Genomic DNA, 27,048 nt, shown 5'->3' on the forward strand with positions numbered 1-27,048 from the left:
TAAACCTTGGTCAAATATCTTAGTTTATTAGTTGTACTTCTTAAACTTCAGAGGTAAGGTTATGCTAAGAAGATGTACAAAAAAAGTCATCAAGAATTTGAAAACAAGATATTGGAACATACATGTATATATAAGTTTGATTGATAATGCTTTAATGTAGCATCACATTATGTAGGGTTTGTTATGTGAGAATAAATTTTGTCATCATTGCACATTCAAAATTAACATGCAAGGCCAATTACATAGATAAAGCTATTGTTTAAATCAATATTATACTATTCATATATTATGGAAACTATTGTCCTATATCAAACAAACTCCTCAACTTAAGATACTTAAGATTGATTGTTTTTCTAAGGACATGAATTTTCATTGATTTCATTCAAAAATAAAAGCTATTATTTTAAATGTTAAATGAAGTACACTTTTTATATAGATTTGTATCAAGACTTTCACAAAGCTATGAAATCACAAATCTACAAATTACAACTTTTACTGAATCCAATAAAATTTGGTATGTACTCTAGAAAAATCCAAAAAAATCCACAGTATTTAATATGATAAGGTCTACACTAGGTTAGAGTTGGTATGACTATTATCTTATATGAACCTTTCATATTTTTATGGACCTTTCATATTTTTTATGGAAGGGCCTTTTATTGACTACTTTACAGTATAGGTTTTCTCATTGTTGAAGGCTGTATTGTTGCTTATAATTGCTTACATCAGCTTCCTATATCTATTTGGTGGATAGTTGTGTCATTTGCAATAGTACTATGGTACATCTCTTTATTTTTACATTGGTGGATAGTTGTGTCATTTGCAATAGTACTATGGTACATCTCTTTATTTTTACTTTGGTGGATAGTTGTGTCATTTGCAATAGTACTATGGTACATCTCTTTATTTTTACTTTGGTGGATAGTTGTGTCATTTGCAATAGTACTATGGTACATCTCTTTGTTTTTACTTTGGTGGATAGTTGTGTCATTTGCAATAGTACTATGGTACATCTCTTTATTTTTACTTTGGTATTTATTGGTGGATAGTTGTGTCATTTGCAATAGTACTATGGTACACCTCTTTATTTTTACTTTGGTATTTATTGGTGGATAGTTGTGTCATTTGCAATAGTACTATGGTACATCTCTTTATTTTTACTTTGGTGGATAGTTGTGTCATTTGCAATAGTACTATGGTACATCTCTTTATTTTTTACTTTGGTGGATAGTTGTGTCATTTGCAATAGTACTATGGTACATCTCTTTATTTTTTACTTTGGTGGATAGTTGTGTCATTTGCAATAGTACTATGGTACATCTCTTTATTTTTACTTTGGTGGATAGTTGTGTCATTTGCAATAGTACTATGGTACATCACTTTATTTTTACTTTGGTATTTATTCGTGGATAGTTGTGTCATTTGCAATAGTACTATGGTACATCTCTTTATTTTTACTTTGGTGGATAGTTGTGTCATTTGCAATAGTACTATGGTACATCTCTTTATTTTTACTTTGGTGGATAGTTGTGTCATTTGCAATAGTACTATGGTACATCTCTTTATTTTTACTTTGGTGGATAGTTGTGTCATTTGCAATAGTACTATGGTACATCTCTTTATTTTTACTTTGGTATTTATTGGTGGATAGTTGTGTCATTTGCAATAGTACTATGGTACATCTCTTTATTTTTACTTTGGTGGATAGTTGTGTCATTTGCAATAGTACTATGGTACATCTCTTTATTTTTACTTTGGTGGATAGTTGTGTCATTTGCAATAGTACTATGGTACATCTCTTTATTTTTACTTTGGTGGATAATTGTGTCATTTGCAATAGTACTATGGTGCATCTCTTTATTTTTACTTTGGTATTTATTGGTGGATAGTTGTGTCATTTGCAATAGTACTATGGTACATCTCTTTATTTTTACTTTGGTGGATAGTTGTGTCATTTGCAATAGTTCTATGGTACATCCCTTTATTTTTACTTTGGTGGATAATTGTGTCATTTGCAATAGTTCTATGGTACATCCCTTTATTTTTACTTTGGTGGATAATTGTGTCATTTGCAATAGTTCTATGGTACATCTCTTTATTTTTACTTTGGTGGATAGTTGTGTCATTTGCAATAGTTCTATGGTACATCTCTTTATTTTTACTCTGGTGGATAGTTGTGTCATTTGCAATAGTACTATGGTACATCTCTTTATTTTTACTTTGGTGGATAGTTGTGTCATTTGCAATAGTACTATGGTACATCTCTTTGTTTTTACTTTGGTGGATAGTTGTGTCATTTGCAATAGTACTATGGTACATCTCTTTATTTTTACTTTGGTATTTATTGGTGGATAGTTGTGTCATTTGCAATAGTACTATGGTACACCTCTTTATTTTTACTTTGGTATTTATTGGTGGATAGTTGTGTCATTTGCAATAGTACTATGGTACATCTCTTTATTTTTACTTTGGTGGATAGTTGTGTCATTTGCAATAGTACTATGGTACATCTCTTTATTTTTTACTTTGGTGGATAGTTGTGTCATTTGCAATAGTACTATGGTACATCTCTTTATTTTTACTTTGGTGGATAGTTGTGTCATTTGCAATATTACTATGGTACATCACTTTATTTTTACTTTGGTATTTATTCGTGGATAGTTGTGTCATTTGCAATAGTACTATGGTACATCTCTTTATTTTTACTTTGGTGGATAGTTGTGTCATTTGCAATAGTACTATGGTACATCTCTTTATTTTTACTTTGGTGGATAGTTGTGTCATTTGCAATAGTACTATGGTACATCTCTTTATTTTTACTTTGGTGGATAGTTGTGTCATTTGCAATAGTACTATGGTACATCTCTTTATTTTTACTTTGGTATTTATTGGTGGATAGTTGTGTCATTTGCAATAGTACTACGGTACATCTCTTTATTTTTACTTTGGTGGATAGTTGTGTCATTTGCAATAGTACTATGGTACATCTCTTTATTTTTACTTTGGTGGATAGTTGTGTCATTTGCAATAGTACTATGGTACATCTCTTTATTTTTACTTTGGTGGATAATTGTGTCATTTGCAATAGTACTATGGTACATCTCTTTATTTTTACTTTGGTATTTATTGGTGGATAGTTGTGTCATTTGCAATAGTACTATGGTACATCTCTTTATTTTTACTTTGGTGGATAGTTGTGTCATTTGCAATAGTTCTATGGTACATCCCTTTATTTTTACTTTGGTGGATAATTGTGTCATTTGCAATAGTTCTATGGTACATCCCTTTATTTTTACTTTGGTGGATAATTGTGTCATTTGCAATAGTTCTATGGTACATCTCTTTATTTTTACTTTGGTGGATAATTGTGTCATTTGCAATAGTTCTATGGTACATCTCTTTATTTTTACTCTGGTGGATAATTGTGTCATTTGCAATAGTTCTATGGTACATCTCTTTATTTTTACTTTGTTGGATAATTGTGTCATTTGCAATAGTTCTATGGTACATCTCTTTATTTTTACTTTGGTGGATAATTGTGTCATTTGCAATAGTTCTATGGTACATCTCTTTATTTTTACTTTGGTGGATAATTGTGTCATTTGCAATAGTTCTATGGTACATCTCTTTATTTTTACTTTGGTGGATAATTGTGTCATTTGCAATAGTTCTATGGTACATCTCTTTATTTTTACTATGGTGGATAATTGTGTCATTTGCAATAGTTCTATGGTACATCTCTTTATTTTTACTTTGGTGGATAATTGTGTCATTTGCAATAGTACTATGGTACATCTCTTTATTTTTACTTTGGTATTTATTGGTGGATAGTTGTGTCATTTGCAATAGTACTATGGTACATCTCTTTATTTTTACTTTGGTGGATAGTTGTTTCATTTGCAATAGTACTATGGTACATCTCTTTATTTTTACTTTGGTGGATAGTTGTGTCATTTGCAATAGTACTATGGTATATCTCTTTATTTTTACTTTGGTGGATAGTTGTGTCATTTGCAATAGTTCTATGGTACATCTCTTTATTTTTACTTTGGTGGATAGTTGTGTCATTTGCAATAGTACTATGGTACATCTCTTTATTTTAACTTTGGTATTTATTGGTGGATAGTTGTGTCAAATGCAATAGTACTATGGTACATCTCTTTATTTTTACTTTGGTGGATAGTTGTGTCATTTGCAATAGTTCTATGGTACATCCCTTTATTTTTACTTTGGTGGATAATTGTGTCATTTGCAATAGTTCTATGGTACATCCCTTTATTTTTACTTTGGTGGATAATTGTGTCATTTGCAATAGTTCTATGGTACATCTCTTTATTTTTACTTTGGTGGATAATTGTGTCATTTGCAATAGTTCTATGGTACATCTCTTTATTTTTACTTTGGTGGATAATTGTGTCATTTGCAATAGTTCTATGGTACATCTCTTTATTTTTACTTTGGTGGATAATTGTGTCATTTGCAGTAGTTCTATGGTACATCTCTTTATTTTTACTTTGGTGGATAATTGTGTCATTTGCAATAGTTCTATGGTACATCTCTTTATTTTTACTTTGGTGGATAATTGTGTCATTTGCAATAGTTCTATGGTACATCTCTTTATTTTTACTTTGGTGGATAATTGTGTCATTTGCAATAGTTCTATGGTACATCTCTTTATTTTTACTTTGGTGGATAATTGTGTCATTTGCAATAGTTCTATGGTACATCTCTTTATTTTTACTTTGGTGGATAATTGTGTCATTTGCAATAGTTCTATGGTACATCTCTTTATTTTTACTTTGGTGGATAATTGTGTCATTTGCAATAGTTCTATGGTACATCTCTTTATTTTTACTTTGGTGGATAATTGTGTCATTTGCAATAGTTCTATGGTACATCTCTTTATTTTTACTTTGGTGGATAATTGTGTCATTTGCAATAGTTCTATGGTACATCTCTTTATTTTTACTTTGGTGGATAATTGTGTCATTTGCAATAGTTCTATGGTACATCTCTTTATTTTTACTTTGGTGGATAATTGTGTCATTTGCAATAGTTCTATGGTACATCTCTTTATTTTTACTTTGGTGGATAGTTGTGTCATTTGCAATAGTTCTATGGTACATCTCTTTATTTTTACTTTGGTGGATAATTGTGTCATTTGCAATAGTTCTATGGTACATCTCTTTATTTTTACTTTGGTGGATAATTGTGTCATTTGCAATAGTTCTATGGTACATCTCTTTATTTTTACTTTGGTGGATAATTGTGTCATTTGCAATAGTTCTATGGTACATCTCTTTATTTTTACTTTGGTGGATAATTGTGTCATTTGCAATAGTTCTATGGTACATCTCTTTATTTTTACTTTGGTGGATAATTGTGTCATTTGCAATAGTTCTATGGTACATCTCTTTATTTTTACTTTGGTGGATAATTGTGTCATTTGCAATAGTTCTATGGTACATCTCTTTATTTTTACTTTGGTGGATAATTGTGTCATTTGCAATAGTACTATGGTACATCTCTTTATTTTTACTTTGGTGGATAATTGTGTCATTTGCAATAGTTCTATGGTACATCTCTTTATTTTTACTTTGGTGGATAGTTGTGTCATTTGCAATAGTACTATGGTACATCTCTTTATTTTTACTTTGGTGGATAATTGTGTCATTTGCAATAGTATTATGGTACATCTCTTTATTTTTACTTTGGTGGATAGTTGTGTCATTTGCAATAGTACTATGGTACATCTCTTTATTTTTACTTTGGTGGATAATTGTGTCATTTGCAATAGTTCTATGGTACATCTCTTTATTTTTACTTTGGTGGATAGTTGTGTCATTTGCAATAGTACTATGGTACATCTCTTTATTTTTACTTTGGTGGATAGTTGTGTCATTTGCAATAGTACTATGGTACATCTCTTTATTTTTACTTTGGTATTTATTGGTGGATAGTTGTGTCATTTGCAATAGTACTATGGTACATCTCTTTATTTTTACTTTGGTGGATAATGTGTCATTTGCAATAGTTCTATGGTACATCTCTTTATTTTTACTTTGGTGGATAATTGTGTCATTTGCAATAGTTCTATGGTACATCTCTTTATTTTTACTTTGGTGGATAATTGTGTCATTTGCAATAGTTCTATGGTATATCTCTTTATTTTTACTTTGGTATTTATGAACTCTTCTCTTTTATTTAGTTGGACAATGCAGATGAGCAAGCAGCACAAGTAAGAAGAGAACTTGATGGTAGATTGCAACTAGTTGAGCAAATGTCAAGGGTATGTTACAATTAATAGAATTGAGAATGGAAATGGGGAATGTGTCAAAGAGACAACAACCCAACCATAGAAAAAACCACAGCAGAAGGTCACCAACAGGTCTTCAATGTAGTGAGAAATTCCAGTACCCGAAGGCGTACTTTAGCTGGCCCCTTATCAAATATATACTAGTTTACATCATAATCTGAAATGAAATTAATGGTGGCTAAAAGATAAATGGATAACTAATATCATATTCCTTAAAGTGCTGGAATTATTCAAGGGAATATTGTAAGCAAACCAGGCAGTATGGTTCCAAACCTTTTGTTTTATTTTAGGGATTGATAAAGAGCACACTCCAAACATTGTAGAAATTTTAAGTAACCTTTATTACATGATGAAATACCCAATGCTGTAAAAATAAAAGTTTTGTTTGAAAACTTAGCTCAATTAAGTATTGAAAATATGTCACTCGACCTACATTTTATGAATGAATGGTCGTAAATAATTTTTAAACAATGGTTCATATCACAGAGCAACCTAAACATCCCATTTTTTACAGCAACGTAAGCATCCAAAGTTTGTTGTGAAAGAAATGGAGAGCATGTATGTTGATGAATTAAAGGCAGCCATAAATCTGTTGATGGCAAATTTGGAGAGTTTACCTGTATCTAAGGGCAGTACAGACTCCAGGCTGACAAAGTTTACTGGTAAAAGAATCAACAGGTATTAATTTTTTTAACATGTAGTGAAAATTTTAAGCATCTGAGTCATGACAATTATATTATTTGTGCATTTTGCAGTATTTACTATTACTTCCTTTGTTGGTTCAATATAAATAGGTTTGCTTTTACATTATCAAAATTAATTTTTAAACAAGGATATTCTAACCATTAATGTTTGGTCTGTCTATTGAAATAACGCTCAGACTATTTACTGCAGTGTAAAATGAATAAATATTTGATATAAGAATCAATGCATGAAGAAAGTACAATATAGCTATACTATTAATTTGTAAAACACACTGCAACATACTGGATACTTGTTAACTTCTCAAGTAATTGACTCAGCCCACATATAAAAGATTGAAAAGTTATTCAATGATGAGACAGCATTTCAATGGTGAGACAGCAATCCAGTGATCAGGCAAAATATAATCTAGAATCTGCAAACCAATATTCCTAAAAGAAAGACATTTAAAAGAAGGATAAGAGTCTACTAATTTACAAGCTCAAATCTTAACATTGTTATACAGTTATATTTATATGTTAGTTAACCATTTTGAATGAACTGCACAATGGTCATAGCTCTATTTTCCATACTTCATTTGAACTATATGTCTGAAATATTGACTCATATTTACCTAAATAACAAAGAAACAAGTAAGTAAAGGTGTACCTAGAACACCAAAATGGAGTCTTCCATATTATTGCTTCGATTTGTCTCCCTTCCTGAGTAACTTTTGTCAAACGACGATACGTTGAGAAAAATTAACTCGTTCTGTCGATAGATGTCTTTTATATTATAACCGATCGTAATTTAAACAATGAATGTGTACGGAAAGGAGTCATGCCCACTGACCCAAATTAAATATTTAAAGAGTTAGGAATGGGGTTCCATCTAAAATTCAAGTAGGAAAATAGGTGATAAGGTACGAAGTGATATACCTTCTCTCACTATCAGTGACTGCTGTTGAAAGTCAATTTGGAATTGATAGTACAAAATTAAAACACAATAAGTACATTGTTCATACACTTGTATCCAGGATTGGCTATTTTTAAAGTTGAATAACAATAATAATGATTACATAAATTACATTGTACAAGTATTTTACATGTGCAGTTGACTTATTTTTGAAAATAATACTTATACATGTATCAATTAAAAAAATGGCAATCGTATCCCTCAGAGCATTTTGCTCTGTGATTATTAAAGTCCACTTGATCATTCATTTAGTATTTTTAAAATATGCAGTTGAATTTGAATTGGCACATTTCATTTCCATGGAGGTAATATGGCCCTGCTTCCTCAGACATCCTTATTTCATTTTATTTTTTTCTATATACTTAAAATATTTTGCATTTTTTACATTTTAAAGTATTGCTTTTTTATACGACCGCAAATTTTGAAAAAATTTTCGTCGTATATTGCTATCACGTTGGCGTCGTCGTCGTCGTCCAAATACTTTTAGTTTTTGCACTCTAACTTTAGTAAAAGTGAATAGAAATCTATGAAATTTTAACACAAGGTTTATGACCACAAAAGGAAGGTGGGGATTGATTTTGGGAGTTTTGGTCCCATCATTTTAGGAATTAGGGGCCAAAAAGGGCCCAAATAAGCATTTTCTTGGTTTTCGCACAATAACTTTAGTTTAAGTCAATAGAAATCTATGAAATTTTGACAAATGGTTTATGACCACAAAAGAAAGGTTGGGATTGATTTTGGGAGTTTTGGTTCCAACAGTTTAGGAATTGGGGGCCAAAAAAGGGCCCAAATAAGCATTATTCTTGGTTTTCGCACAATAACTTTAGTTTAAGTAAATAGAAATCAATGAAATTTAAACACAATGTTTATGACCACGAAAGGAATTTTGATATTGATTTTGGGAGTTGAGGTCCCAACAGTTTAGGAATTAGGGGCCAAAAAGGGACCCAAATAAGCATTTTTCTTGGTTTTCACACCATAACTTTAGTATAAGTAAATAGAAATCTATGAAATTTAAACACAAGGTTAATGACTATAAAAGGAAAGTTGGTAATGATTTTGGGAGTTTTTGTCCCAACAGTTTAGGAAAAAGGGGCCCAAAGGGTCCAAAATTAAACTTTGTTTGATTTCATCAAAATTGAATAATTGGGGTTCTTTGATATGCCGAATCTAACTGTGTATGTAGATTCTTAACTTTTGGTCCCGTTTTCAAATTGGTCTACATTAAGGTCCAAATGGTCCAAAATTAAACTTAGTTTGATTTTAACAAAAATTGAATCCTTGGGGTTCTTTGATATGCTGAATCTAAAAATGAACTTAGATTTTTTATTATTGGCCCAGTTTTCAAGTTGGCCCAAATCGGGGTCCAAAATTAAACTTTTTTGATTTCATCAAAAATTGAATAAATGGGGTTCTTTGATATGCCAAATCTAACTGTGTATGTAGATTCTTCATTTTTGGTCCCGTTTTCAAATTGGCCTACATTAAGGTCCAAAGAGTCCAAAATTAAACTAAGTTTGATTTTAACAAAAATTAAATTCTTGGGCCTCTTTGATATGCTGAATCTAAACATGTACTTAGATTTTTGATTATGGGCCCAGTTTTCAAGTTGGTCCAAATCAGAATCTAAAATTATTATATTAAGTATTGTGGAATAGCAAGTCTTTTCAATTGCACAGTATTGTGCAATGGCAAGAAATATCTAATTTCACAATATTGTGAAATAGCAAATTTTTTTTTAATTAGAGTTATCTTTCTTTGTCCAAAATAGTAAGCAAGAAATATCTTATTGCAAGAATTTTTTTTAATTGGAGTTATCTTTCTTTGTCCAGAATCAACTTAAATCTTTGTTATATACAATATACAATGTATATTCACTTTTTACTACCAACTGATAAATTTAAATAATCTTTACCATTCAGTGATAACAAGCAGTTTTTTTACATTTTATTTACAGTTTATTTTATGATGTATTTAAATGAGTAGTTATTGTTGCAAACTCCATTAGAATATTTTAATTGAGATTAGTTTTGGAATAAAGGAAAGGGGGATGTGATTAAAAAATTGGGTTCAATTTTTCTCATTTGAAATTTCATAAATAAAAAGAAAATTCCTTCAAACATTATTTTGAGAGGATTAATATTGAACAGCATAGTGAATTACTCTAAGAGAAAACAAAAAAATTAAGTTCATTAGAACACATTCATTCTGTGTCAGAAACCTATGCTGTGTCAACTATTTAATCACAATCCAAATTTAGAGCTGAATCCAGCTTGAATGTTGTGTCCATACTTGCCCCAACCGTTCAGGGTTCAACCTCTGCGGTCGTATAAAGCTACGCCCTGCGAAGCATCTGGTTTTGATATGCTGAATCTAAAAATGTACTTAGATTTTTTATTATTGGCCCAGTTTTCAAGTTGGTCCAAATCGGGGTTCAAATTTAAACTTTGTTTGATTTCATCAAAAATTGAATAATTGGGGTTCTTTGATATGCCAAATCTAACTGTGTATGTAGATTCTTAATTTTTGGTCCCATTTTAAAATTGGTCTACATTAAAGTCCAAAGGGTCCAAAATTAAACTAAGTTTGATTTTAACAAAAATTGAATTCTTGGGCCTCTTTGATATGCTGAATCTAAACATGTACTTAGATTTTTGATTATGGGCCCAGTTTTCAAGTTGGTCCAAATCAGGATCCAAAATTATTATATTAAGTATTGTGCAATAGCAAGAAATTTTCAATTGCACAGTATTCAGCAATAGCAAGAAATCTTCAATTGCACAGTATTGTGCAATAGCAAGAAATCTTCAATTGCACAGTATTGTGCAATAGCAAATATTTTCAATTGCACAGTATTGCACAATAGCAAGAAATATTTAATTGCATAATATTGTGCAATAGCAAGAAATTCCAATTGGATTTCAATTGGAGTTATCTTTCTTTGTCCAGAATAGAAGTTGAATCAACTTAAATCATTGTTTTATACAATGTATATTCACTTTTACTACCAACTGATAGATTAAAACAATCTTTACCATTCAGTGATAACATGTCAAGCACTTTTTTTACATTTTAATATTTTATGATGTATTTAATTGAGTGGTTATTGTTGCAAACTTCATTAGAAATTTGAATTGAGATCAGTTTTGAAATAAGGGAAAGGGGGATGTGAAAAAAAAATTGGGGGGTCAATTTTTTTCATTTCAGATTTCATAAATAAAAAGAAAATTTCTTCAAACATTTTTTTGAGAGGATTAATAGTCAACAGCATAGTGAATTTGCTCAAAGGCAAAAAAAAAATTTTAAGTTCATTAGACCACATTCATTCTGTGTCAGAAACCTATGCTGTGTCAAGTATTTAATCACAATCCAAATTTAGAGCTGAATCCAGCTTGAATGTTGTGTCCATACTTGCCCCAACCGTTCAGGGTTCAACCTCTGCGGTCGTATAAAGCTGCGCCCTGCGGAGCATCTGGTTAATTTTTACATTTGCATTTTTCTATCAAATTGTTATTTACAAAAATACCCACCAGCAAGACAGGTTATGATAATATGTTTCTTAGACATTATATTTAAATTCACCTGGAATTTTTGGGGTCATTAACCTTACGTTTTATTTATTCTTTTGTTGTTTACTAGTCTGAGAAAACAGAGCCAGAAAGCTCAAAAGACAACTTCTGAGATGGAAATATATTCATCATTTGTCTGAGCTCCTCTTATTTTTTGTTTTGACAAGCAGTCAGTGGTCAGATTGGATAGCACAATTTCAAATTAAATAATTCAGTTGAAGCACTTCTCTAAGAATAAAAGATGTTGACCTTTTCTAAGATTAATATAGGAAAAAATAACATTCAATTTACAATTTATAATTACAAATTTTTCTGTTTTACTTAAAAGAAAGCTTTTTGAGACAGGAATCATCTATTTGTAGTGTTATAGATTATTGATCATCAGAAATTATATTTATATTTTTCACCCTTGTATTTTGCTATTTAATTTTGAAATCTTATTGAGTTGAAATATTTTTTTTTTATTTAGAGAGATCTTCTTAGATGAATTAACATATAGTAAATAGAGATTTGGTATTTATTTTTCTTAGCACAGTTTTATGTAGAGGAAAAGAATGTTGAAGGCCGTACTTTAACCTATAATGGTTTACTTTTTAAATTGTTATTTGGATGGAGAGTTGTCTCATTGGCACTCACACCACATCTTCCTATATCTATTCAATATGATCTCAGTTAGGAAAAATAAAATAAATTTTTAGACTTGTGTATTGTAGGTTAGAATGGGAGTTTTTGTCTATACCCTTTTCTTTAGTTTATTTAAGGTATGATTCAGTGCTTGTACAAACAAATTTGCCTGATATAAGGTTTGGTGCTGGTTTATTAATCTGCATAATTTACACTTTAAGAAGCCGTACATGAACTGTTTCTCAAATAACAGTTGAATACAATTTACTTTTGTCTCTAAATAGATGTACTGCTATTCTGCATAATGGAGTCAGTTATATACAATCTTCTTATTATTTCTGGGGCATCGGTGATGAGAGGTCCAAGAAGTTACTACTGTAATCACTACAAAGTCAACACTGATTTTGTGAGTTCGAATCCAGCTTGGGTGGGTGCACTCAACTCCAATCTTAATTGGGTATGATTGTCAGTTTTCTTATCGATTGTCGGTATTTTTCTTTTTCTGCTTCACAAATTTAATAACTTAGTTAATAATGATACTCAGGATCCTTGTGTACTAAGTTATACGAAGATATATAGGAACTACCCTGACCATCTGACCTCATTTCTGTCTGTATGTCCATGTGCCTCGTTAGCCCACCTCCTAAACAGCTAGACAGATATCCATGAATCTTTGACAGTTGTAGAAAACTGACTAAGGATGCGCATGAAATAATGTGGTTCAGGCTGCACAAGATAAAGGGAGATAATTAATCTTACTTACTTCAATATTGCAATATGTGGTTATAGTCTTGTGTAATGCATCATGATAATAAATTTTATATTGTTGCATTTATGTAATATAAATGAGTTGCTTTTAGTATTAAGTATAAAAATGAGAGGAAAACAGGAATTGATTTACAAATTATCTCCCCTTAAAGTGTTATCTGCACTAAAAAAAACTCAGTGGCCATGGTATCTCTTGTCAGTTCGTTTTCCTAAAATGCAAAAAAGGGGTTCGTTAACATATTACCAACACCTCCATTTTGGCAAAAACAGTTAACAAAACAGCAAAAATGGTGATAACAGTTAACAAAGTGGGTTGAAAACAGTTAACACCTTAAATTGATCTCAAATAACAGTTAACAACACCTTGAAAAGTACCATAACAGGTTAACAAAAAAAGGTACAGTTTGAGTTCACAAGCCACTTTTCAACCCCTTTCCAAATTTAGAAAATTGAATTGAAATAAATGTTAAAAATTTGCTAATTACTAGAGATTTGGGTTTTTTATTTCAGATTTTATATGTTTGATAACATGTGCTGTCCCAGTTTAATGTTAGGTTTTATGTAAGTTGGTGTGATGTCATCCTGTGACTGATTAATCATTATTTCAATGCTTGGCAAACAACTAACAATTATTCATCAAGATTGCTTTTTTCAATCTTTTTGAGTGTTTTCGTGTGTTTCATATTTTCTTGCTCAATCGATTCCATTGGTGTAATTTCATAAAATTCATCATTATCAAAATCCTAATCCTTTATCTTGAAAAATTTAATTTTACAGTGTTAACAGATTGACCTTATTATAATAAGGCTTTGAAAAATATTTGCTTTGATTTCAAAGATTTAAAATAAATCAGTAATGCATTCAAAAATTTATCAATGCATTGTAGTAGCAATACACCGATATTTAAGCTTAACTTATAATATAAGCAAGTGCAAGTTAAATGCCATCATTCTCAATTCACGGATCATGATGGAAACCCTAACCATGTTTCCAAGCATTGACTGATTGGGCTATGGTGAATGTTAAATGGTCTGGATGACTTCACTCTTCATTTTCTTTTCTCTTCATTATTTTTTTTCACAGCCGCTTTTCAGACGATGCACACATAGAAGACAACATTAACAGAACTAACAAGGATTGTAGAATTTGTCAGTAGTTTTAGGCCAACTGAAATTTACATCTATTATTAGTGTTAGACAATTGAATTTTTTTTTTCATTCATGAAAGGCTAAGTTATATAATTCAGGATCGAAATAGGAAATGTGTCAAAAAGACAAGAACCCGTCAAAAGAGCAGAAAACAGCCCAAGCTCACCAATGGGTCTTCAACACAGTGTGAAAATCCTGCACTCTATGGCAGGCCTCAGCTGTCCTATAAAACAAAAATGTGTACTAGATCAGTGCAAACAGCAATAATGTTTATTCTGAGGATTTTACATCTTTTCATCTTCCTATTGATACATTTTTCCGAAATAAAATTTGCAGTCACAATGTTAATATCTTCATGTCAATATGCCATATATTTTGTTTCCCTGCAATGACCCTAGGTTAATCTGAGCAGTTCATTTATAGAACAATTTGAACTTTTCTTTTAGAAGACTGAGGAAGTGTAAAATTAACAGACATAAGGAAGGAAGAGAATTAACTGTTCATTTAATTTTTTGCCTTCCAGAATTTTTAGAATTTTATATATTGATAGTTTTTGATACTACAGATTGCAGTCCCACTTGGCAAGTAGAAGGTGAATTCATTTGTTGCTTTTATTGTACCAAAGAGAAGTTAGGAAAAGGGTGCCTATTTATCCTTTTTGATGGCTAAAACAGCTTAAAAAAATATATATTTGTGCTTTTTTATTGCCAGCAACAGCTAGGGATAGTTGCTTGAATTCACCCAGAAAACAATCCACACAAAAATATTATTATTTATTGGTTTTGAGATTGTTGTCTCCCTTGAATCATTCCTGAATATACTTCAGAAAATAGATTGAACCAGATCAGATTGGTTCTGATATATTTTCTTCATGCATGCTATCTGGTATGGGTATATATATTAAACAGGTTTCATATATAACTTTTTATATTGGGAGTGCATGCTTTGGGAACCATTTATAGTAAATTAGTGCTGTTTTATGTGCTTCAAAATTTTTATAAATAGTGAGCAAATAAAAAGTGATAGTAAAGAACTATTTGAAAATACAGTTATTCATTGGATAATGATTAAATTTCATAATAATTAGAATAGATTAAATTGGTTTTTTTTTTTCTTTTTCTGAAATCAACCAAAATTTGAAACTGTCTTTGGTTTAAATAATTTTTACCTTTAGCTTAATAGCAAAATATTTATCTCAATGGTTATAATATTATCTAATGACTGTTTGGACACAGTTTGGCTGCATATAGTTATTACAAAAGGAGATGTATTTCTCTTGTAGGGTCTTAGTTATCATGGACTACATAATATTCAGAATGACAAGTGTATTATTTAATGATGTGTAAAGTCTGTTACCGCAAATTAAACAGTCCTAGAATCCTATGTTTATTTCCTTGCATGGACTGAGTAATTATACTCCTGGCAGAGCATACTATAATTAAGAAAACTAATATGTTATTTAGTTTGGAAAGATTGATGCTATCTTGATAGATTTAATTTCAAATGCTGTAATTCATTTGGGCTGTTTATTAGAATATTTAATTAGAAATGTAAATTATTTGTTAGAATTTTACAGTTTAGAAAACATACTTCAAGACAATTTATAACATGTTCTCTAATTGCTTTTACATGAACATGCATGACATAATGTAATGTTCTGGTTTTTTTTTTTAAAGAAGATCCATCTTCTAAGCTTCTGTTTACTGTGGATTCATTTATTTTTTGTGGATATTCAATTTCTGGCTTTTGCTGAAATCTGCATACAAGCCTTTAGAAAATTTGGTATTAATTGAACCTTTAAATTCGTGGTTCACCTGTTCCCACGATATCCATGAAAATTGGTATCCAACAAATAAAAATGAATCCACATTAGGATTGCCACTATATTTAAAGATGGAAACCTGAAACTATGGGAGTTCTGAGAAATATGTCCTAAAAAATTGTTAAGCATATTTATTGAATCCATATCAAATTATTACATAGTTTTAGTGGTACACATATCGGTATGTTATATTCACAACAAGACAGACTGCCATAAACTCTGCCATTGTTTTTCTCAATCCACTGTAACAATTTATCTTTCAGGACCCACACTTCTTCCCTATCCAAGATGGACATTTCTGATGATACAGAAACAGGCTTATCAAAATTAGATGTTGTGCTGTCATTTACATTGGAGGTTAGTATAGCTATGTCATCGTATGACTATATAGATTGATGGTTTTGGTTGCTCTGATATTGACTCTTTATGGTTTTGATTTATAAAATTTCTTGAACTCCAAAAACAAATAAAATAATAAGTTTTGCCCCTGTGCAACACCTTGTGGTGTACATCCAATTGGTCTTCTAAGCGCTCTCATGTGTACAATTCTTGCCAGATTTTAGCAGCAATGTCTTTTACCTATAAATATGTACTGTTGAAATATTTTTAACTAGTATGCTCCTTGGAAAAATTATAACAGAAATCAAATTGCATTTGTTCTGAAGCCTTTAAGTGTGTGTGATACTTGTGTTGATTTTTAAGATTTCAATCAATCATGGTCTTTCAAGCAGGCTAGACATTTTAGCATGTTCACACTTATTTTTGAATTAGAAATGAAGTATTAATTTGACTGTACAGTATTTGTTTCTTTAACAGGTCCATGTTGTTGAAGTTAAAGGTCTGAAATCACTCGCCAACAGTAAGATTGTGTATTGTACAATGGAAGTTGAAGGTGGAGAAAAATTACAAACTGATCATGCTGAAGCCTCTAAACCATGGTAAGCGTAATCTAAGACCAAGGGTCAGGGGCTCTTTTCAACAAAAAAACTTAACCCTTTCAAGGCGAAAAATGAATTTGATACCTTATATATACTTCAATACAATGAAAGATTGGGAGCGTCAACAAACAAAATAAGCCGCCGCCATTTTGTACAAGACATTTGATGCGAACATGTGATCTTTTTCGTCGAAAAAAGGTTATTTGGATTGAAAGTTGAATTTAATTTCATGAATATTTTGATTAACATTATGATACAAATTACGAAAAACGATTTTAAAAATTGCACGGAGAATAAAATCAAGTAATAATCCGACTTCCGTCGGCGCGGTAATTGGATTTTTCCCACGAGTGCAAAAGGTCGCACTCCTTTTATGGAAGTTCTAAATAAAACAATCCAATCACATTCCTCTCTCACTTGCTGATGTCAAGGACGCAAAATTATAGTAAATATTAGTAAAATGTCGTTAAAAAATTATTGTAAGGTAAGATTTTTTGTGAAATGAATTGCTGTCCTGTAGAACTAATTTGGACAAATCTGAAAATTTTGATGATAAGTACTGCAGGTTCAAGGTAAACCCTGTTGAATATCAGGAAAATTCCTCTCGTCTTTTTTCTTAGTTCATCGGAAGGTACCAAGACCTTGTTGATAAATATTCTGTATCAACTTCACAAATAATACATGATGGTCTTGATGTATAGATTCTGCGTACTGATGTTGTTTATCATCTTTACAACATGTTATATTGTTCTTTCATTTGTCTTTGTTCTATTACTAATATTACTTTTACTATTGGATTGTTTTATGTGATATCCATTTAACGTGGCTGGGTATTTATACCGTCAATGTGTTTGCATTATCTTTCATTTTTTGCTGGTGTGTTTTGGATATGCAAATTTTTGTGTTTCTTTGGTTCTTATAACGTGACTCTGTACTTAAAAAGATCCTGTCAGTATGATATTGTTCTATTACATGTCATTATGATATATTTCTTTTATGAATTAGAAAATGCGTTGAACCACAAACGTTAAAATTATTCAATTGAAGGTTGAATTAACCTATTTGTGGATTCTTAGAAATTCTATATAACTTTTGGACTATTTTAAATCTTGGTATATTTCTGAAATTAATAAATTCTTACATACTTTTGATTTTTTGACCCTGTATGCTAGCATTGCTCATGTGAAATTTTAAAAATTGTTTGTACATTGTATATACATTAAACGACAAATATATGACGTAAAAAAAATTTTGATGTCAGACATGCCAATCAATGAATGTGTTTGTAGATAGATGTTTTTGTGTTCTGTTAAATTGTTCCTTTTAAAATTGTTACACGATGATGACTGCTATACCCATATTTTGACTATTTTATTTATTATGTCTGTTTAGTTCACACATCATTGTAAATATAACGGAATTTGATGAGACTGTCATCAAAGTGAGAGGTTAAGCGCTTTAAAACCAGGTTTAATCCACCATTTTCTACATTTGAAAATGCCTGTACCAAGTCAGGAATATGACCGTTCTTAAACATTCGTTTTAGAAGTTTTTTGTTATTTGATTTTGCCATGTGATTGTGGACTTTCTGATTAGATTTTCCTTTGAGTTCAGTATTTTGGGGATTTTACTTTTTACATCTCCAAGTGAAATTATTAAATGTTAATTTCAATTTTTTCACTGAAATGAAAATAAAACTGAAATAGTAACTGTAATCATGTTATCAGAAATTAAACAAGTTTTTCTTTAAGGCTAAAAAATACAAACTGACATCACTACAGCTATTGTTTCTGATATAGCCTGGAAACATCAGAAGAAAAACTCTTTATTATTTTCTTATAGTTGGGACACACAAGGAGACTTCACTACAACCCATCCTCTACCCATAGTTAAAGTAAAATTGTATACAGAAAGTTCTGGAATGCTTAGTCTTGAAGATAAAGAATTAGGAAGAGTAAGTATCTTATTGGCTAGCTGAAATCATGTCTGTGTTGAATGGAGCCTGAAGAAGAAAGACTAAGAATAGTCATATATATATTCATTATTGCTTCATGTTTAGCTATAACTATGATTTAAATGTTTTTGACTGGTGTGTGAACTGTAGAAAAGTTTAGGTTGATAGATGAAAAGGCAGAACCAATTGTTGTGGTATCTGGTTACTATGTCCCACTTGCCTTTATTAGTTAAGAAAATCATCTAAAGACAGTCAGTATTGTGGTACATCTTTCTTAGCAGTATTTCCCACCTACATCCATTTTTAAAATCAATTGAAACAATCTGAACCCAAATGCCAAATAAAGCTTCTTTTTTTTAAATTTTATTATTTTTTTAGGTTTCCCTTAAGCAAATTATGCCAATTATGTTTATGGTTGCAGCAATTCACAGTATCTTCAATTTGCTTTTTGTATATATGACATGTTTTGCCATCCCAATGGCTGACTAGTGGAACAAAATATTGTCACCTGGATTTCGACCATTCAGCAGTAAATCATTTACTAAAGGGTCATCAATTTGACTGTGAGATATATACATATTCAGTCATGTCATGTTAGAGTTGGTACTACATTGTTCTCCCCAGAAATTTCATTTAGCATCCTGATAAACAGGGGAAACTAAAATACCATCTTGTTTCTAAAAATGATAGAATCACATCCATAACATAATCTATCAGAAAACCACTTCAGATAGCATCTCTTAAAAGATTATAGCATCACATTACTATCAACATAGAGAATTAAATGAATTGTTTTAATTTACAGGTTGTAATCAGACCTACAGCTAACAGCAGTAGACAGGCAGAATGGCATAAAATGGAAACTAAAAATACCACAGATGTCTTAACTATAAAAATAGCAGTCAGAATGGATAAACCACAAAATATGAAGCATTGTGGGTGAGTATTTGAATCACAAACCCCAACCCCCATATGAATAAACCTTCACAGTATATAACATGGTAAGGCAAACAAAAAAAATATATTTCTGTTTACGATTACCCAACCGACCTTAATTTGAGGGCCGACCCTAAGCCATTTTATTTCTGTCTTAAAGTGAAAGATTAATAGAACTTGTGTCAAAAGCGAAGTAAGGGTTGCCAACAAATTTAATCAATTGCCTGATACATTCCAATGTTCACAATCGTGAATATGGCAGCTATTTTAAGGAAATTTGCAACTTGTGTAATGAAATAAAAACTGCACCGCCATTTTTTTCCATCCAATTACCAAGGGAAATAATCCAATCATTAAAAATACAGGTAAACCCGGCCCATGGACAACTCGGACCACAGCAAGACGGACCGGACCGCACAACTCAAATTCATGGCTCAAAAAATAAAATGGAAAAAAATAATAAAATGGAAATACCGACCTATCTACCCTATTTATTTTGATGATGTAACTTTAAACAGACATATATTTTTATTTGGCTTAAAGAGGGATATTTTTGAACATGTCTTTCCACAAACTAAAACACTAGTTATCTCCCTTGATTTTGCTGTTTATTGTGCATTTTGTAGAAAATATCTAGAAATGTTTTGATCTAGAAACATTAGATGTTTCTTGTTACATAACATCCTGACATTGTCATTAGCTAGAACTGATTGGTGGTTTATAAGAACCTTATTGCACCCACATACTGATTCTTGGAAGGAAATTAAACTTTTATTTCCATGAAAAATTCACCTCTGAATATCTGATAAGATAGATAACGATTCCTAGTACTTGGTTAGAATGGTTTTTCATCAATTAAGTTGTAGGTGGTTGGAATGTAAGATTTTATAGCCTGCAAAGATCCATTAAGTTACAGTAATGGGTTTATATAAAGAAACGTACTATTTTTGATGTCCATTACAAAGGAACAATAATGGTTAAAGTCTGGAGTATGGTGTCTTATAGCATTCTTCACAGATCTATTTTTTATAGGTTAATCAGTTAGATTGATATAAAGGTACCATTACTTTTAAACTTAGACATCAAGCAGCTCTTTCCATAGAAAATCTTCGGAGTGAAATTGATTATATAACACTGAATGTCTATAGAGTATAGGGATTTTGTTTGTAAGATTTAAGTTTTACACACACCAAATATGTTTTTCTGTTTTACTAGTGGCCTAAGAAAATGAGCATAGCTAAAACAGCTTGAAAATCCTCTCCTTTTGTTATTCCCAACATACAGGTGAGGAAAGAAATAACCTTCAATCTCCTTGTTATATCCCACTCAACCAAGGAACATTAGTAAAATGAGATCCTGTTTTAGCATCAAATCCTTGGAGGAGTTTTGATATTCTCAGATTTTTTCAGGAGGGAAACTTGTAAAATTATTCCATGTTAATTCTTATCACCTGGATGGTGAATAATTTATTCTCATACTCTTCAATTTTTATAAACATATCTACTCATTAAAATGTTAAATTCCTCGTCTTGACTCTGATCTGATGGATCCTTTTCAAATCTGTTTGAAGGTTTTCACAGTTTAAACTCTTTCTAAAAAATAAATTTGAAGAGAAAACTGCTTTATTTAATGTCAAGTTGAAAATTCTTTAATTCTTTGTTTAATTGAAATTAAATTTACAGAAAAGGATGATGTAAGATCCATTATAAAGAAAGGAGCTGTATTTTCATTTCAATATGTCTGACTGCAGGGAGCTCTGCCAAATTGTGTTTAAGTGTTTGGGTGAGGAGGGTCATCAAGATTTTTCTGCATATCCAGATTCTTTTTGTATGATAGCTATATAATAAAATTGAAATTTCAGTAATTTTTTTGTTAATAAATGTAGTCTCTTAGAATAGCAGTATTATGGGGCTTGCTCTCAGACCATATTTTGCAATTTACTTGTAGTTCTTCAGGAAGATATCTTGGGAAAATAGCTGACTATTATATACAATGTGGGTTTTACTCATTATTGAAGGCAGTATGATGACATATAGTTGCCTTAACCCACATTAGGTTTCAGGCTGACAAATGTCTCATTGGCAATCATTCAACCCATATTTTTATTGGGTGAATATTTTATTGCTAATGACCCTGTATTTTGTTCAAATAAGGAATGTTATTATTTGAATTGATATTTTACAGTTATCTATATGCAGTTGGTAAAAATGTGTGGAAGAAATGGAAAAAGAGATACTTTGTTTTAGTCCAGGTAAAAAAAAACATTTTGTGATATTATCCATCTCTTTATTCCTTTAAGCTTCTTTCTGGGAAATAGATTAATTTATTGGCTTTACGATAGAATGTCGAACAAAGTTTTGAATGGCTCATTGACATGAATATGATTTGTATCTTTTTATCTAAGATGTAATGTGAAAGCAGGTGTGCAGAAAATAGATAATTATAATCCTGGTATCTTTGAGGAGATTTTGGAATGAAATGGTTTTGATATTTATGGGTAAAAAGAAATGCTTTGTACTTTGTAATCTAGGATACAATGAAGTCATAATTATGTTTGACACAATAATTTCTCAAAGAAGATGTAGGTTAATATAACAAATAACCAATCAACACATGTGTCTACAAGTAGCCACTACATGTAATGAATTATGCAAGAACAATTTTTCTCAGCAGAAAATAACTGTTACATTTTGAAAGGGGTTCGCATATGTAATCGAATAAATGTTCTGTTTGTAGGCTTACATATTTGTCATGTTAGGCTATTAACTTATAGGTGTTCTAGTTCTCATTGACCATTTATTACTATATATATCTTATGATTATAGGTTTCACAGTATACATTTGCCATGTGTAGCTACAGAGAAAAGAAACCAGACCCAACAGAAATGATGCAATTAGATGGTTTTACTGTTGATTATTGTGAACCATTACCTGGTAAATAGGTCATGATTTAAAAGAAGTGTTGAATCAAGTTCAATGAGACAGCAACCGAGTAACACACCTTTTTCCAAAATTCACAAAGACTTTCAAATATAGTAATTTTTTGGTCTTATCTGTAACAAAAGACACAGAAGGCAAGACACAGGTGTTGCATTTCCAGGGGTGTCATAAACTATTGATAAGTTTTCTGTTTAGAGCTAATTTCCTCATGGTTTTTGATTAGACTTTGGTGGTCTTGCTTGCTTGCTTTATATCAAATTTGCTAAAGCAAATAAGAGTGACATCTGCAAGCAATATAGATAGGGAGAGTCAAATGTGTATAATATTAATGTAAATGTTAATTTAATTGGATGTTTTCCTTGAGGTTAGGAACACCGAATTGTGCATTTAAACCTTACATGACAGATATTAGTCATGTAAGCCTGATTTTATAACACATATGGAAACTCCTTTGTTGACTCTCCAGTGATAGATATGGCTCGGTATTTAGCCAGTCCTTTTAAGTACACTGATATTTGAACATTTCCAAACTTAATTTTAGACAGGAAGTTATTTGTTGGTTTGTTTGATTTCATGAATTATAGATTCAGCTCCTTTAAAAAATAATTCAAAACTTAACAACATTGTATAGAGAATTTGTTTTTACCATTACAGATTGTGATGGTGGGAAATATTTTTATAACACGGTTAAAGAAGGTGACAATGTAGTGCTAGCTACAGATGATGAAAATGAAAGAACCTTATGGGTACAAGCTATTTATAGAGCGACAGGACAGACACATAAACCTGTTCCTCCTGTTATACAGACAAACAGAATATCAAATACTCAAATATCAAGGATGCAAGGAGGTAAGTCTACAAAGTTGCAAGCAGACAAATAGACCCATTTCTTCTGTAATACAGAGGAATTTATCCATCCCTGATGTTATACAGAGGAATGAACCTGTCCCTCCTGTTATACAGACAAATGAAATCTAAAGTGCTTTAAAAATATCAAAAAGAAATCAACAACTTTTATTTCGTATTTTTGGTTCATTAAATTTTATTAATATTAAGTTTGAATGTATTAAGGTCTTTATTTCAGTGTAGTTGCCTGGGAGCCCATTGGTAGCATTCTTACCCTTAAGCAAGAAGATTGCTTTATCAATTCCTGACCTAGTCAAAGTATAAAGTTCAAAATTGATATTTGCTTCTACTCTACTTGCTATATATTATATTCTGGCACCACCATTCTTTCCATGTCAAATACTCTGATAGTTTTATTGATAATTTGAACATTTCACCATATATTTATTGGTTACAGATGCTGATAGAGCCAAGAAACATGGATTAGATGAATATGTCCAAGCCAACCCTGCTGAGTTTGACCATCATGAATTGTTCTTAGTGATGCAAACATTAACCCTTGACTATAGACTAAGTGATGCATACACATGTTTGGTAAGTTTCATTGTGTTTTGGTCTTTAACCATCTTAACTAAATTTGTCCTCAAATTTCAGGTTCATCTGACATGTCTACTTTTTTTAATTAAATTAGTTTTTGTGAAAGACGATTTAGTAATTAAAAACGACCCGATTCAAGCTCAAATTTGAAAAATCTACCAAATATGCTGGAAAATGTCACTTTTCAGATGTTTTTTTTGGCAAAAATGAAAGTGACCACATCCGTGTTCATCCTCAACCTTTACATATGTTATGTATTATCATGAAATACGAATTATATTTCAATATAAAGGATGAACACGAATGCTGCCACTTTCGTTTTACACGGAAAACGTCTAAAATTTAACTAAAATGCTACAATTGTGAAGATTTCAGTAATTTAGCATGACTTAATGGTGCTTGTTCCCAATATATGTGCATTGTACTATCAAAAAAAGTCCATATTTATGTAGCAGAAGCATTCTACTGTCCAATAAATAACTTATAGTTTACATTTTAACAACTTTGTAAAACTGCTATGTTTTGGGTCCAAAAAGGGGTCTTACTGCTTTTTTTTACTCCCTTTTAAGAAGTCTTCAAAAGTAAAAAAAAATCATAATTTCTAATCAGTACAAATGTAGTAATATACAATTTATTTTGAAATTTGATTGTGAAATTAGAAATATTAGCCTTGTCAAACAAACTTTGTTATAATCAATTTACAATTTTATAATGCTTATCTTCATAATTTCAATGAATCTAGATTCAATGATTGAAATTGTTTTTGCTTAATAATTTTCTATTTAATTTTGCTCTGCATCAGTACAAAGCAGTACTTATCCCAAGCAAAGGAAATAATTGAGATTAACAATTTATAATCACACTCAAGGTTATGACTATACATAAAGTGATATCTGTAGTATTTATTTGACTTTACAGGGCTGGTTTAGTCCAGGACAGGTGTTTGTATTAGATGAATATTGTGCTAGATATGGTGTCCGAGGATGTCATCGCCACCTGTGTTATTTAAGTGATCTGCTGGAGAGAGCAGAGAATGGTATACTGATTGACCCAACATTAATTCACTACAGCTTTGCTTTTTGTGCTTCCCATGTACATGGTAATAGGTAAGTTATGTAAAGGGAAGGGAACATGTTTCTGGTGGATAGTGTGGACATGTGACCTGCTAACACAGCAAAAATACAAACAATTAACATGCATAGTTTCCATTGGTGTTTCCAATGAATTATATAATCGTATATATCATTGCTAAATTTAACAGTAAAATACATTAGAACACCTTTATTCAAGGAAGACAACTCTGATGAAAGTGAATGAAAAAACAAAACAACAACAAATTGCTCTATTTTTATATAATTTATTGAACATTCGAACTTTTTAACAATTGAAGCTGTCACTATATAAGCATTTTATTATAGCTTTGTACCTCAATATTTCAGGCCTGATGGTATTGGTACAGTTTTACTAAGAGAAAAAGAAAAGTTTGATGAAATTAAAGAAAGACTTCATATACTCCTAGAAAAACAAATAACACATTTTAGGTAAGCATTGTTGCATTTAAAAAAAGGTAAATGTTGTAACTACAAAAAACTTTTATTTGTCCTGTGCTGATCTCTTAAATCGCTTAAATAATGTATAGTCTATGATGTAGATTACCTTCAACCATTGCATTTAGTGAAATATGACATTTTGCTTCTTCACACAAATAGATGAGTATTTTGAGAATTATTGTATCTTACTAAAATACAGTGGTAGAAACTTTCCTGTCATGTGATGGTAATGTGCCAAATAAGTTACTGGATAAATCTTGCTTCTAAGCAAATGAAACATTTCTTTGTGTTAAAAGTCTATAAATATGTTCAAACCTACTGTTCTTAGAATAATAGATATATAGTCTAAACGTAACGTGTGCACATCTCATTCAGGGACTTACTCACAATTAATCATTGGGCAGTTTGAAAATATGATTAGCATTACATCAAAATTGAAAAATATAATCTTTTACACACACACATTTATCTATCCCTCTAAAATTTGAATTTTTGTATGGTGATTTTCTTTTTTTTTTAGCTGTGAGATATTTTGGTTAAAAAGATAACTCAAACAAAAAATAATTGATGTTAAAATGATGTTTACCCAATAATTAGTTTTGTAGTATAAAGAGAAATCATTGTATGTTATATGTTCTACTATAATAATATATATGATCTATAATTGTAGGTACTGCTTTCCATTTGGTAGACCAGAGGGAGCTTTGAAAGCTACATTATCATTATTAGAAAGGGTAGGTACTTCATATTTCAGATAAAGATATCGAAAATGTGTACATCATTTTACATATAAATTTGTGGTTCACTTTAACCTACAAAATATACCAAAATGACGAATCCACAGTATTTTGATTACATTTTAAAACAGCAAATTGAATTTAGAAAGTTCAAACCCTAGTTTTCTTAATTCAAAATCAGGCTACTACATTTATGCCTTATTGTTTTTTTTGTGTATTGGTGAAGCACTTTTTCTCACCTACATCATATTCTATTACTTGTAGTGTAATTGAATCTTAAGGTATTAATGAATTCGCTGGTTAATAATCTTGTGCATTCTAATTTCTAAGTTATATGATAATATATTGTAATTGGTTTAAAACATTCTAAACAATATAAATTCAACCAATTACATGACATTAGTTTCATTTTGGTGTACAACTAGGAAATTACCTATAGTCCTATCAATTCCAAAAAGGCGAATGTCATTTCTTCAATTTCTTGGAATAAGATAAATTTTTCAGGTGTTGATGAAAGATATTGTAACACCAGTACCCCCTGAAGAAGTGAGAAATGTCATCAAAAAATGTCTAGAAAATGCTGCTTTAGTCAACTATACAAGAATATCAGAATATGCCAAAATAGAAGGTAGGTTCTGTCTGACTAT

At 30.8% G+C, this 27,048-nt stretch overlaps 1 protein-coding gene across 4 annotated transcripts in view; it reads left to right on the forward strand.

The window, feature by feature from the left end:
- The window catches only part of LOC134691256 (calcium-dependent secretion activator 1-like), a 71,492-nt gene that overhangs the window by 12,410 nt on the left and 32,034 nt on the right, over nucleotides 1–27,048 (forward strand). For 2 of the 4 annotated variants that reach the window (XM_063551655.1, XM_063551674.1), the window contains exons 2-16: nucleotides 6,209–6,289; nucleotides 6,831–6,994; nucleotides 13,444–13,494; nucleotides 16,167–16,260; nucleotides 16,720–16,841; nucleotides 18,684–18,795; nucleotides 19,601–19,734; nucleotides 21,916–21,982; nucleotides 22,557–22,665; nucleotides 23,326–23,520; nucleotides 23,975–24,111; nucleotides 25,033–25,220; nucleotides 25,554–25,655; nucleotides 26,335–26,398; nucleotides 26,906–27,029. In XM_063551655.1, the coding sequence (XP_063407725.1) occupies nucleotides 6,209–6,289; nucleotides 6,831–6,994; nucleotides 13,444–13,494; nucleotides 16,167–16,260; nucleotides 16,720–16,841; nucleotides 18,684–18,795; nucleotides 19,601–19,734; nucleotides 21,916–21,982; nucleotides 22,557–22,665; nucleotides 23,326–23,520; nucleotides 23,975–24,111; nucleotides 25,033–25,220; nucleotides 25,554–25,655; nucleotides 26,335–26,398; nucleotides 26,906–27,029 (1,744 nt within the window). The remainder of the gene's footprint in view (nucleotides 1–6,208; nucleotides 6,290–6,830; nucleotides 6,995–13,443; nucleotides 13,495–16,166; nucleotides 16,261–16,719; nucleotides 16,842–18,683; nucleotides 18,796–19,600; nucleotides 19,735–21,915; nucleotides 21,983–22,556; nucleotides 22,666–23,325; nucleotides 23,521–23,974; nucleotides 24,112–25,032; nucleotides 25,221–25,553; nucleotides 25,656–26,334; nucleotides 26,399–26,905; nucleotides 27,030–27,048) is intronic. The other 2 variants (XM_063551665.1, XM_063551683.1) reach the window with 1 other exon arrangement.

This window comes from Mytilus trossulus, chromosome 1, assembly GCF_036588685.1.
Source record: "Mytilus trossulus isolate FHL-02 chromosome 1, PNRI_Mtr1.1.1.hap1, whole genome shotgun sequence".
In the NCBI taxonomy this organism is placed as follows: Eukaryota; Metazoa; Mollusca; class Bivalvia; order Mytilida; family Mytilidae; genus Mytilus; species Mytilus trossulus.